Source organism: Electrona antarctica (assembly GCF_951216825.1).
Source record: "Electrona antarctica genome assembly, chromosome: 9".
Taxonomy (NCBI): Eukaryota; Metazoa; Chordata; class Actinopteri; order Myctophiformes; family Myctophidae; genus Electrona; species Electrona antarctica.
Window position 1 is genome coordinate 54,687,616 of NC_136790.1, and position 14,718 is coordinate 54,702,333.

At 42.6% G+C, this 14,718-nt stretch overlaps 1 protein-coding gene across 1 annotated transcript; it reads right to left on the bottom strand.

The window, feature by feature from the left end:
- Positions 1 to 3,950: 3,950 nt before the first annotated feature.
- On the bottom strand, positions 3,951 to 13,883 carry cldn2 (claudin 2; the record flags this gene model as incomplete). The annotated part of the gene is made up of 5 exons (XM_079510804.1): positions 3,951 to 4,112; positions 5,092 to 5,303; positions 10,075 to 10,144; positions 12,848 to 13,132; positions 13,740 to 13,883. 5 exons carry the CDS (start codon positions 13,881 to 13,883, stop codon positions 3,951 to 3,953), a joined length of 873 nt encoding a protein of 290 aa, XP_079366930.1.
- Positions 13,884 to 14,718: the final 835 nt, after the last annotated feature.

A 14,718-nucleotide genomic window follows, 5' to 3' on the forward strand; every position in this document is an offset into this window, starting at 1 on the left:
CAGAATGGAACAGAGCCTTCATTAGCATCATTAACGCTGACTCTGTTTGACCAGAATGGAACAGAGCCTTCATTAGCATCATTAACACTGACTCTGTTTGACCAGAATGGAACAGAGCCTTCTCATTAGCATCATTAACGCTGACTCTGTTTGACCAGAATGGAACAGAGCCTTCATTAGCATCATTAACGCTGACTCTGTTTGACCAGAATGGAACAGAGCCTTCATTAGCATCATTAATCAATTTTTGATTTACAAAAAGTATAGGGGTGCACGATTATAAAATTATGACCGACATCCGATCTCCGATTATCTGCAGGGTTATATCTGCCGATACCGATTCTGACCGATTCCCATATTATACAGAGGACCACAATGGAAACAAGCCTATAGGGGCTTATTGGCCCAAAGCCTGTTAATAAAGTATTCAATCAATCAATAAATATAGCCTAATACTTTTCCAAGTGTCTGTTTTCACAACTGAATGAGATGAGTGCACAAATTAAATGTAGAAAAATGAAGTTTATTTGTACTTATTTTACAACATATTTGATTTGGCTTTTGTTCTAGACTAGAGGTACTAGACACTTTTGATTTATATTTAACTCATTGATGATTTTTTTGTTACATATTTCCTTTAAAAACAATTTGCTGGTGAAAACCGATTAAATAATCTGCATTATTTTGAGACCGTTCCGATACCGATATGGCATTTTTATGCTACTGATTAATTGTGCATCCCTAACAAAGAATTATCTTCTAAAAACAGCAGATCTACAAGCTGAAAACGCATCGCATCATAGCCAAAGTTTAAAAGCGTTTAATGTAGCCCAGTGATGTAAATAGAGTTTCAATGTAATGGGTCCCGGGATGCAGGGATGGTCTTTTAGATGAGTCCCACTTCAACGACGTTAGGAGTCATATTTTGCCACAAATTGCAGCATTTAACTCCCATTTCATTTGATATGGTTATAATGTGGTTATATTCATGTAGAAAACAGAAGAAGAAATGATTATTATAACTAAAGCTAGCAAAATAAGCTAGAATAAAAACAGTACAGTAGTGCATCCCGTGGATGCAGAGGTTGTTGTTTTATTGTGTCCCTTAACTGCATTTTGGGATGCAAAATGCACCCTATTTTAATCTCTGGTAGCCTATGTTTGTAATAATAATCCAAACCGATAAAGTAACTAATGTTTTCAAATCATTGTAGTGGAGTAAAAAGTACAATATTTGCCTCTGAGATGTAGTGGAGTACAAGTAAAAGTATTGAAAATTGGACATATTCCAGTAAAGAAGTACCTCACAATTGTACTGTAATAAGTACAGTACTTGAGTGAATGTATCTCCTACCAGGACCTCTAGTATATACAGCATGACATTTTTCATTGGTATTAAAGGCAAAATACAAAACGGACAAATTAATCCCTGTGAAAAAACCCCACAATAGCATTTATTTCCAAACAAAGGAATGAAGTAAACATTAAACGGTTAAATCAGGTTGAGGATTTAGGGTTCATTTAGTTTTAACCCGTTTAGCACTGAGACCAGTTCTAAAAATATATATCTTCTAAATCCTGACAGTTTTCTGAAAAATGTTTCTATATCAGTGGTGATCAAACTATTTCATGTCAAGGACCCCCAGAATTATCTGTATTTGGCCGCCGACCCCCATCTGAAAATATGTAATTCCAGGGAGGGACCCCCCTCGGAAGCAAAGAATTGAGTTAAAAACGTTCTGCTCTGAAAGAATATATATTCAAAGATTTGCGACACATTTTCATTCATTTAAGTAATAGCAGATCTGCAAGCTCGTAGCGCGGCACCGAGTGCTGCGCTACGAGCTTGTAGATCTGCTATTTTCCAACAGCTAAAGCACAACATAATGCTTTAAAACACCAAAAAGGGGTTCCCGCCCTGAAGGGGGTAATCAACCGGAATGTAAATCCAGCTTTAATCACAGGATTAAAGTCATAAAAATCTCCTTGCATCAGAAAGTATATAATTAATGACAGAATACAAAACCCAACATTAAAATACAGTATATTGAGTTTAACCTGTTTTGACATTATCTCCATCGTCATCAAAATAATAATAATAATACAAAATAAGGTTTAAAAAAGATAAACATTTCAAAAAGTATAAAATGTCCTCGCTATACCCATGATTTAAAGTTTTTAAACAATTGAATTGAGGTGACATTTTTGGGGCAAATATTGACAAAGTTGCCCAAAATATGGACACCAGGGTTTTTCTATATTAAATTGTGACAATATATTATTTTGTTTCGCACATCATAATGTAAATTCCACACTTTGACTCTTATAAAAAAGGACACAGGATCTGCTTTTCAAACGTATCAAAAGGATGCATGTATGTATGCATGGTTCCTTGGGAGGGGCTTTGGAAGCCCCTCAAGGAACCATGAGGGTCCCGGGACCCCCCTGTGAGACCCTCTGGGGTAGCAGAGTGTTTCCAGTGAGCCGAAAATATGTACCCTGACTGTCCAGAATGGAACAGAGCCTTCATTAGCATTGTTAACACTGACTCTGTTTGATCAGAATGGAACAGAGCCTTCATTAGCATTGTTAACACTGACTCTGTTTGATCAGAATGGAACAGAGCCTTCATTAGCATCGTTAACACTGACTCTGTTTGACCATAATGGAACAGAGCCTTCATTAGTATCATTAACACTGACTCTGTTTGACCAGAATGGAACAGAGCCTTCATTAGTATAATTAACACTGACTCTGTTTGACCAGAATGGAACAGAGCCATCGTTAGCATAATTAACACTGACTCTGTTTGACCAGAATGGAACAGAGCCTTCATTAGCATCATTAACACTGACTCTGTTATGACCAGAATGGAACAGAGCCTTCATTAGCATCATTAACCCTGACTCTGTTTGACCAGAATGGAACAGAGCCTTCATTAGCATCATTAACACTGACTCTGTTTGACCAGAATGGAACAGAGCCTTCATTATTAACACTGACTCTGTTTGACCAGAATGGAACAGAGCCTTCATTAGCATCATTAACACTGACTGTTTGACCAGAATGGAACAGAGCCTTCGTTAGCATCATTAACACTGACTCTGTTTGACCAGAATGGAACAGAGCCTTCATTAGCATCATTAACGCTGACTCTGTTTGACCAGAATGGAACAGAGCCTTCATTAGCATCATTAACGCTGACTCTGTTTGACAAGAATGGAACAGAGCCTTCATTAGCATCATTAACGCTGACTCTGTTTGACCAGAATGGAACAGAGCCTTCATTATCATCATTAACGCGGACTCTGTTTGACCAGAATGGAACAGAGCCTTCATTAGCATCATTAACGCTGACTCTGTTTGACCAGAATGGAACAGAGCCTTCATTAGTATCATTAACACTGACTCTGTTATGACCAGAATGGAACAGAGCCTTCATTAGCATCATTAACGCTGACTCTTTTTGACCAGAATGGAACAGAGCCTTCATTAGCATCATTAACACTGACTCTGTTATGACCAGAATGGAACAGAGCCTTCATTAGTGTCATTAACACTGACTCTGTTATGACCAGAATGGAACAGAGCCTTCATTAGCATCATTAACACTGACTCTGTTAGACCAGAATGGAACAGAGCCTTCATTATTAGTTTAATTACTTAATTTAAAATAATCTCAATTAATTAATAATTAAATAATTACTGTATCGATTTCAAAACATTGAATCGTATCGTATCGCCATAATTAACCAATATCGTCCATGTATCGTATTGTCAACCATGTATCGTATCGTCAACCATGTATCGTGATACGTATCGTATCGCTGTTATGTATCGTATCGTTGCACCCCTAGTAACTCTGGGTAAGATTTCTTTATACAATATGTCTGCAGTGCCTATCGATCCCCCCCCCCCTCCTCAAATCCAAACATCCCGTGATGACATCATCAAACGTATCCCGTGACATCATATCCTGCCACGGCTTTCTTTCGCTCGCCGGCGCCACCGTGTGTCCCGGAGTGCGAGGCGCTGCTGGTGCTGTGAAGCCTGCCGACTCCTCCCCCCACCACCCTGGGGTGGGCGGGGACGCTGGTGGGCCCGCCCCCAACCTGCAGCAGTGGTGGATAGTTGGGCAGCAACATTTCTATTTTTAGTTTTTAGTCATTAGTCTCTCTTGAATAGTTTTCATTTTGTTTTATAGTCACAATTTAGTCACCCCGGAATGCCTTTGTGTTAGTCTAGTTTTAGTCGACTAAATGTCATACGATTTTAGACTAAATCTACAAGTGATTTAGTCGACTAAAATGTACTCAGGCGGGCCTTGATGCCTTCGTAATGGCTGATTTTACACTTGCTGAAAATAGCAGATCTACAAGCTCACAACGCGTCACAGCGCGACGCGTTGTGAGCTTGTAGATCTGCTATTTTCAGCTTGCAACCAAGAGTATGACTTATAGTGGATCTCTTGTCCACTAGTCCCTTCCTAACATTTTAGTCTATAGTTTTCATTTGTTGACATTGTCAATATACAGTATATATATATTTAGTCTTAGTTTTAGTCATTCATTGCTTAGTTTTCACGTAGTTTCCATTTAGTTTTCGTCAGTGAAAATAGGTAGTCGACAAAAAAAAAAAGTCATAGTATTAAGCGTTATTCATATAGTCTGGATTTTCGGTGGTGTGGTGACCACCGCAACTACAACATGACGTCACGGAGCCGTGGTGAAGAGCAAACCACCGCTCTCCCCCAGCCCTTCTCTCTCTTTTTACTCACCACCGCTCCACGTTATTACAGCTCCGGTGGTCACCTCACCACCGGAGCGGTGGTCACCTCACCACCGGAGGGGTGGTCACCTCACCACCGGAGCGGTGGTCACCTCACCACCGGAGGGGTGGTCACCTCACCACCGGAGCGGTGGTCACCTCACCACCGGAGCGGTGATCACCTCACCACCGGAGCGGTGGTCACCTCACCACCGGAGCGGTGGTCACCTCAACACCGCAGCGGTGGTCACCTCACCACCGGAGCGGTGGTCACCTCACCACCAGACTATGAATAGGCCTTTAGTCGACGAAATGTGCACTGACCTGCAGGGTGGGGTTGCGGTAGGTCTGCGAGCTGCTCCGGACTCCTCCTCCTCCTCCCGGGTACCCCCCTCCTCCCCCTCCCCCGCCTCCTCCTCCCGGGTACGGGTACCCCCCTGCCCCCCCTCCCCTCCCCCCTCTCTGTCTCTGGTCTCCGCAGCAGGACACGCACAGCAGGGTGCCTCCCATCATGGAGAGCAGCGCGGACGCCAGACCTGCACGTTAGAGACGGCCAGCTTAATTAGTGCAGGAACAAAAGCCCCAAAAGTTGACTATACCCCTCCCCGAGGTATAACAAAACGGGACATAGTTTTTTCATATCTTTAGGATGTCCCGTTCATGAAATGGATTGTCCCGAGATTTACTTTTACTGCAAAAGTCTTAAAATTGATCCATGAAGTGACTCACCACATATGCAATAAAAAACGCCTATCTGAAAGAGAGAGTTCCAAGTAAATCCTCTGTCATTTTTTACCTGCTGTTTGTTTTTACATCATACTTGCACAAATTGTCTACAGGTAGTGTGCCTACATCCCAGAACAATCAGAATGCCAATATTTGGTTCTAATGTGAATCAGCAGCCTTTTATATAAGGCCTTAAATAGGCGGAAATAGCAAAAAGTTTACTTTTCTGACATTCACTTGTAATTTTGGTCCTACTATTTATCAACAAAATGTGACATTGTTTTTTCATATCTTTAAGATGTCCTCTTCATGAAATGGATGGTCAGAAGTTTTACTTTTACTGCAAAAGTCATTAAATCCATCCATGAAGTGATCCCCACTGAAGGAAACGCCTACCCCCCACCACACACACACACACACACACACACACACACACACACACACACACACACTATATATTTTTATGTTTACATGGAAATTAGAATGTATTATTTTACTGTCCAATGACACAGGCCAAGTTATTGTGGAACATCCTAGTTGGATATTTCTGATGTGAAATGGCACAAGGGACCCCCACAAAAAGTCCACCCCAAAATGGTGCCCTTTTCTGGGGGTTGGGCACCTTCCCCCTCAGTGCTCTCTGCCCCCAGGATGCCAATATTTGGTTCTATTGTGAATAAGCAACCGTTTATATAAGGCCTTATTGTGACCGCAGGTCGCGTTTACTATGAAATCGTACATTTTTGTCCGTCAGTCACAACACACTAAAGCCCCAATATATGGTGCCCAGGTCTCATAACATCACGTGGCATCGGAGATCCCTGATGTCATAGTAAATACAACCTGATGTCGCAATTAAGCCCATACAGTATATGGAGATCCCTGATGTATCAATATTGGCCAGCAACTCTACATCTGACCTCAAACCGCGCCCGGCAGTCGGCGAAAACTAGAGTTCTCAACAGGCCTGAAAATGAAGGCCCAGCTCATGGGCCCTCATCAAACCCTTTACACTCAAGACACTGCCCCCGCTGCCACCCTTAGATCTATATGGAGCTGACCTGTTCTGACATTCCATATGTTGATCTGACCTCATCAAACCCTGTACACTCAAGACATGCTCCATATGGCCAGTACAGAATTAATTCCATATGTTGATCTCACCCCCCATGCCAAAGCGCCAGCGCTCGCCCAGCAGTCACCCAGGTGGATGCGTGCACGTCACCTCGCCCTTTATGACGCGGTCGCTTCTCACCCTCAGGCGTCTTACTGGTTATAAGTGGATCTATCTATCTATCTATCTATCTATCTATCTATCTATCTATCTATCTATCTATCTATCTATCTATCTATCTATCTATCTATCTATCTATCTATCTATCTATCTATCTATCTATCTAACAGTTTTCTTTTCAAGAGTTACTTCTAAATGTTCTAATCCTGATCTAATACTGTAAAAGGCCTATACAAACTTAATAACAGGAAATATATTTTGATGCCATGTTTTTAGTTTACTCTACAATCTAAGGGTGTTTCTGTCTTGAGCCTATGCCTCAAAACAGCTGGAATGACAAAATATTGTTATATAAGGCAACATTGTTGTATGCTAGATGTATAGGTGTGAGTGAGGCCTAACGTCTTCTATGGTACTACTTATCAATCAGCAGCTTATTCTCAATGTCATCTTGAGCATTGTGGGGGGAACTGACTGACTGGGGCCAAATTGGTTTCCATAAGCTGCTGATTGTTGATTATTCATTAATAATGGCACACACGGGGGCACGGTGGCACAGTTGGTAGTGCTGTCGCCTCACAGCTAGAAGGTCCTGGGTTCGATTCCCGCTCAGGGCGCTGTGGGTGCTGGCGGCGTGTTTCCTCCTCCGCATCATCAGTGCCCATACCCGAGGCGGGGTTGGCGAAAGGGGCTTTCTGTGTGGAGTTTGCATGTTCTCCCCGTGTCCCCTAGGGTAGGTACCCTCACAAAAAACATGCAGTAATCCTGGTCTCTAAACTGCCTCCCCCTGGCCAGCCGGGGTGCCTGATGGAGGGGAAAGGAACTGGTTGGAATAACGTGTTCCTTCCACGCGCTACGTCCAACCAGGGAAACTCCCACTGTCAGGTGTAAAGGAGCAACTTGGACACTCAGGCATGAAGGAAGCATGAGTTCAAGTCCGTTGCTCTCCCCATGTCCCCCATATATGGGGACTAGGTTGGCGGAGGGTGTGTAGAGCCCAGGATCACATTAGATAATTGACACAGGGGTGAAAAATGGGTTACAAAATCGTGGGATAAAAATTATTTAAAAAAGAAAAGAATGGCACACACAAAGCTGTGAATTCTACAGCATTAAACCATACTGCATTTAGGCTATATGGACCTATAGAATACAACATCAATAATGTGTCATTCTTGATGCTTTCAGGTGTAGCGATATTAGGTCCATCTGAGAATAATAGATTCTATATGAATATGAAATGGCTGGGTAAAAACATATTGTCTCCACCAGGACGAAAGGCATGGCATCTCTATGTTTTTCACCCTGTCTGTCCGTCCGTGTGTGACCGTCATCTGTACAATAAAGAAACAGTTCTTTCAGATTTTTAATATTCCATCCTGACTGGCTAAGATTGACTTCCAGCCCACAATAACCTGTAATTGGTCTGGCGGAGACCTGTACTCTTGAGTGTAACACCTATGATTCTAACCCAGAGTGCCTATAAAACCCTAGCCTGGCTAATAAGCCAGACTCAAATTGCCAGAGGCAATTGTTTTTGACAACGGCTGATTCGTTCTGGCTTATTAGCCAGGCTAATAAAACCCTGCTCATGTACGGTAGACACTACTGTCTACAGACACCTGTAGACACTGGGGTCACTGTATGCACTTTTTTTGGTGCAATAAGTTAATTGAAGAATTGCATGACTTTTGCATTCAAAGTAAATAGATTGATGGTTGATACTGCAGTTTCTATGCTTTTGGCTATTTCTGCCTCTAATAAGGCCTTATATTAAAGCCTGCAGATTCAGTCAATTCAGTCAAATATTGGCATTTAGGTTGCTTTAGGATGTACCTGACTAGACCATCTGTGCAAGCATGACATAAAACCAACCATGCAGCAGGTAGAAAATGACTTGGATCTCCCTCTTTCATGATTGAGGCGTTTTTTCATTATGTGGTGAGTCACTTCATGGATTAATTTCATGACTTTTGCAGTAAAAGTTAAACTTGGGACAATCCATTTCATGAAGGGGACATCCTAAAGATATGAAAAAACTATGTCCCATTTAGTTCTAACCCTGATAAAGAGTAGGACAAGTGAATGTTGCTCAGAAAAGTTAACTTTTTGCTATTTCCGCCTATTTAATACCTTATATAAAAGGCTGCTGATTCACAATAGAACCAGATATTGGCATTCTGATTGTGCTGGGATGTAGGCACACTACCTGTAGACCATCTGTGCAAGTATGATGTAAAAACAATCAGCAGGTAGAAAATGACAGAGGATTTACTTGGAACTCCCTCTTTTAGGATAGGTGTTTTTTTGCCTATGTGGTGAGTCACTTCATGGATTAATTTCATGACTTTTGCAGTAAAAGTAAATCTCGGGACAATCCATTTCATGAAGGGGACATCCTAAAGATATGAAAAAACGTTGTCCCGTTTTGTTATACCTCGGGGAGGGGTACCTCAAAAACTAAGCCTCTTTTAGAGGGTTTTTTCCTGCACTAAATGTCGTGTGTGTTTGAATCAAAACAACGTTACACACACGAGGGTGTTCATACATGTAGGCCTGTCACAATAAGGGTCCCACCTCTCTCCCTTTGTTTATATTGTGTTTAAATAGTTTCCAAGATGGCCGCAGCACCAGGAAGGGGTGGGGCGGAGGTGAGCGGGCGGGGTCGACATATGACCTTACTGAGCTGCATTAAAGACACTTGCCTTGTGTCTGACACCTGACTTGTGTCTGAACACAGCTTTGATGGATGTGTTCTGCCCCCCTCCCCCCATCAAACAAAATGTTTGGTCAAACCACATGGGCTTCCATTGGAGATGCATTGGAGCGGCCATTAAATACAGACAAGACAGGTGTCTTGAATGTGTGAACGCAGGTCATATGTCGACCCCACCCGCTCACCTCCGCCCCACCCCCTCCTGGTGCTGCGGCCATCTTGGATCCTTAACACAATATAAACAAATGGGAGAGGGGTGGGGCCGAGAAAGGCCCCTTCAAATTATCGCTAGCCCCTCCTCCTACGTCCATCTTTTGGTTACCGCCCACAAACTTTGTCTTAAACTCCCATTGACAATGAATGGAGCATTGTATGTCATAGTGTCTGAGCAATAGGCATATAGTGTCTATTTTACATCATGATGATGTACGATGATAAGAGCACCCCTCGGGGGTGATTTTTATTTTACATAATTGTCAATCGTTTCCATGGTTTTGTTTTAATTATTATTTTAAAAGCAGAAATAGCAGATCTACAAGCTGAAGTAACATGTAAGAAGGTCTGAAAATACACAGTATATGCAAGACAGACAGACAGACAGACAGACAGACAGACAGACAGACAGACAGACCTGCATACAGACAGTCTCCTAGTTCAAACTTCATGCTGGACGGACCTGGCTGGTAAAAGCTTTGAACAACCTGGATAGACAGACAGACAGACAGACAGACAGACAGGACTTTAGTTGTTGATTTTTTTTCTGCAGGGGAAATTCAGTCATCAGAGACAGCACAGCAGTTACAGCACAGTAGGAAAAGGAAGATACCATTCCAAGGGCCATATAGGGTGCACATTTCAAATTGTGCTAATGTTATCTACTACAAATAGGCATACAATTAACATTGAGTGACTGGAGTTTTCTTCCAGCGGTGAAATGTCCCTTTAACCTCACAAACACTATTCCTAAACCTAACCTTAAAGGACCACTTCACCACTTTTCAAATACCACCATTTTTTTCTACTCAGTCTGTGTCTGTGGGCAGTTCAGAAACCACCAGTGACATCATCGATGGTGAATCCAAGCTAATAGAAACGTCAGGCTTTCTTTTCCTGAAAAGTTGCAATGCAAAAGTTGAAGCCATCGTTCTCACGATAATAAAAATCTAAATATATTTTAAAACAAATCTTGTTTAAAAAAAGAATCTGCCTAATGATGATGTCACTGGTGGACGGGTGTCCGAACTGCCCAAAGCCCTCCTATGAGACACAGACTGAGTAGGAAAAAATGGTGGTGTTTTATCATGAACATTAGTGAGGACCTATTATATGAAGAGATGTTGAAAAGTGGTGAAGTGGTCCTTTAACCTCACAAACACTATTCCTAAACCTAACCTTAACCTCACAAACACTATTCCTAAACCTAACCTTAACCTCACAAACACTATTCCTTAACCTCACAAACACTATTCCTAAACCTAACCTTAACCTCACAAACACTATTCCTAAACCTAACCTTAACCTCACAAACACTATTCCTAAACCTAACCTTAACCTCACAAACACTATTCCTAAACCTAACCTTAACCTCACAAACACTATTCCTAAACCTAACCTTAACCTCACAAACACTATTCCTAAACCTAACCTTAACCTCACAAACACTATTCCTAAACCTAACCTTAACCTCACAAACACTATTCCTAAACCTAACCTTAACCTCACAAACACTATTCCTAAACCTAACCTTAACCTCACAAACACTATTCCTAAACCTAACCTTAACCTCACAAACACTATTCCTAAACCTAACCTTAACCTCACAAACACTATTCCTTAACCTCACAAACACTATTCCTAAACCTAACCTTAACCTCACAAACACTATTCCTAAACCTAACCTTAACCTCACAAACACTATTCCTAAACCTAACCTTAACCTCACAAACACTATTCCTAAACCTAACCTTAACCTCACAAACACTATTCCTAAACCTAACCTTAACCTCACAAACACTATTCCTAAACCTAACCTTAACCTCACAAACACTATTCCTAAACCTAACCTTAACCTCACAAACACTATGCCCTAGATCTTGCGCCACCCATTACCCCTTATCCCTAAACTTATTTGCCATTTTTTACTATTTTAAAACATTTTAAAATAGTACAATTATCCGATCTACAAGCTAACAACGTGTCAATGTAGATTGGCTATTGAACTATTTTTAAATAGTTCAACTATCATCGTATAATAGTATCATACAACTACAGCTGTATGATAAAGGGGGGGGGGGGGGGTAGGGGAGGGGCTGATAATGTGATGTGACTATATTACTGTTTAATATTTTTCATTGGCCCGTTTGACTGTCAAGGGTTCAGCCTCCAGGAAGAAACCCTAAATACAAAGTTAATACACCATTGCACATAAAAACGACTCCAGGGTGTCTAATGAAGTACTGTCACCTCATAGACACATGAAAAACTGGAAAAATACAAAAGTTGTGGCACTCCATCTTTAACTAAAACCAGAGCCATAGAGTAAGACTAACACTTCAGTCTATAGGAGTCTATGGACTTTACAGTGACAAACGAGTTATACATGAACCATGTGTACCGGTGCTGCTTTCTGCCCCTTCAATGTCGTAGCTCTGTCTTTACTCTATGGGTGCGTTTGGAAATGCGCCCTGAATGCACTGGTGTGCTCTCTTGTCGTTTGTTTATTCAGTGCGCTGCGCACCGGGTGTGCCGAGTGCCCGCACTGAGCGACCCTACCCTGAAGCTGGGGTTGTCCACTGAGCGACCCTACCCTGAAGCTGGGGTTGTCCACTGAGCGACCCTACCCTGAAGCTGGGGTTGTCCACTGAGCGACCCTACCCTGAAGCTGGGGTTGTCCACTGAGCGACCCTACCCTGAAGCTGGGGTTGTCCACTGAGCGACCCTACCCTGAAGCTGGGGTTGTCCACTGAGCGACCCTACCCTGAAGCTGGGGTTGTCCACTGAGCGACCCTACCCTGAAGCTGGGGTTGTCCACTGAGCGACCCTACCCTGAAGCTGGGGTTGTCCAGTGTGAATGCGTCACAGCTGTGGTCGTTCGTAAATAAGGCACACTGAACGCACTCTGTGACGTCACCGCCCACCACACTCAACAAACTGACCACATTCCCGGTGCGCATTTCCGAACGCACCCTTTGGCTCTGGCTCTATAAAAACCACAAAAAAAACAAACATTTTTGTTACCTGAAGTAAATAAAAACTAGAAAAGGAAAACACAAACGATAACTAAACTGAAACTGTATTGTGTGTTTACAAAACTAAACTAAAACTAACTGAATTAGAAAATAAATAGTCAAAACTATCTAAAGCTAAACTATAATGAAAAATAACCTTGAGGTGGCCACACCCACCTCGTGCGTGGTCCAGGCCACGGGTATCAGCCCCAGGAATCCCGCGGTCACAAACAGGCCGCCGCCCCCTCCCGCCATGCGGCTCTTGGCCACCGGGGCGGCGCTCAGGCACAGGGTGCACTGCATGCCCAGTGTAGCCAGGGCCACGCCCAGCCATGACATCACCAGGCTCACCACCATGAGCGCCCGGGAAGCCTGCAGGTCGGAGGGCAGGGCCAGCACGGAGGTGTAGGTCTCACACTGGAACGCCCCGGTGCTCTGGTACACGCACTCCATCCACAGGCCCTGCACGCACACACACGCACGCAGGCACGCAAACACACACACACAGGCACGCACACACACACACAGGCACATTTTAACAATTGATTTATGTCCACACAGAAGAAATTGCATACAAGGACATAAATAGTTCAGGTGCAGCAAAGTTACATCCACAAAATCAAGGAATATGTCGCGATACAACAAGAATGTCATGTCAAAGATTTGAGTTAAAAACGTTCGCTGTGAAAGAATATGATTTGCGCCACATTTTCATGATTTTTTCCAAAATAGCAGACCTACAAGCTCATAGCGCGGCAGTGCCGCCCACGCTATGAGCTTGTAGATCTGCTGTTTGTCAATAGCTAAAGTATAACAACACCAAAAGGGGTTCCTGCCCAAAATGGGTTAAAGAAAAAACATCACACCCGTGTGAAGTTCATTTTGCATTTCTTCCACCATGTAGTAAATGCTGCATTCGTTGGTCTGGAGAGGGCAGTTGTTTTACAGACGGGTAAAAGGGCATGGGGTTGAAGCCCCCTTTGATGTCTATGTGTGCACGTCCCTTCATAAATATATAAATAATGGTACTATATTAACCTTCATGTTATAAATAATGGTGCTATTTAACCTTCATGTTGTCCACGGCCGTGACGATGTTGGACCCCACGTGGGCCGAGACCCTCCAGTAGGGCAGCACCGTGGCCACCAGAGTTCCCAGCATGCCGAGCAAGCCCAGCAGGAAGCCCACCATCTCCAGACCGCCAGATGCCATGATGAGCCTAAACAATACCACACAGGGATTACTGTTCAATTCATCATGATGAGCCTGGACACATAGCACAGACCACACGAGAAGAGAACGCAGAACATTATAATTAAGTGATTTTGATTATCAGAACAACCTTCAATTTGTTCTTTATACAAGTTCAGAGAAGACAGTTGTAAAGCAGTAGAATATTTGTTCCACTACATCTCAGAGGCAAATATTGTACTTTTACTCCACTGCATTTATTTGAAATACTTTATAGTTACTTTGTAGATTTTGGTTATTATTACAAAACATACAGTACCAGCGGTACTGTATGTCCCTAAATAATATTTAATTTAAATATAAACAATTTTTGGCCATCTGCCACTTCCCACCCATTTTGGGTGGGAACCTCTTTTGGTGTTTTAAGCATTATGTTATACTTTAGCTATAGAGGGTATGTGCATGCTTAAAGTGAATGGCACATCGAGTGGCAAATCGAGTGGCAAAGCAACAGGCAAAGTGAGTTTAACATTGTTTAATGTTGTTTAATGCAATCAGATAGGACTTTTCTGTTTGGATGCATGGGTTGTCAAGGCCAGAAAGTAGTTTTTTGCCACTCAGTAGGCGTTCCTGCATAACTTCCGGGTTTGATGATGATGTCACGCGCATACTCTCTATAGAAAAATAGCAGACATACAAGCTCATAGCGCGGCACCGAGTGCCGCGCTACGAGCTTGTAGGTCTGCTATTTTTGAAAAATCGTGAAAATGCGGCACAAATCTTTGAATATATATTGTTTCAGAGCGGCGAACGTTTTTAACTAAAATCTTTGCTTTCTGGAAGGTCCCTGGAACAA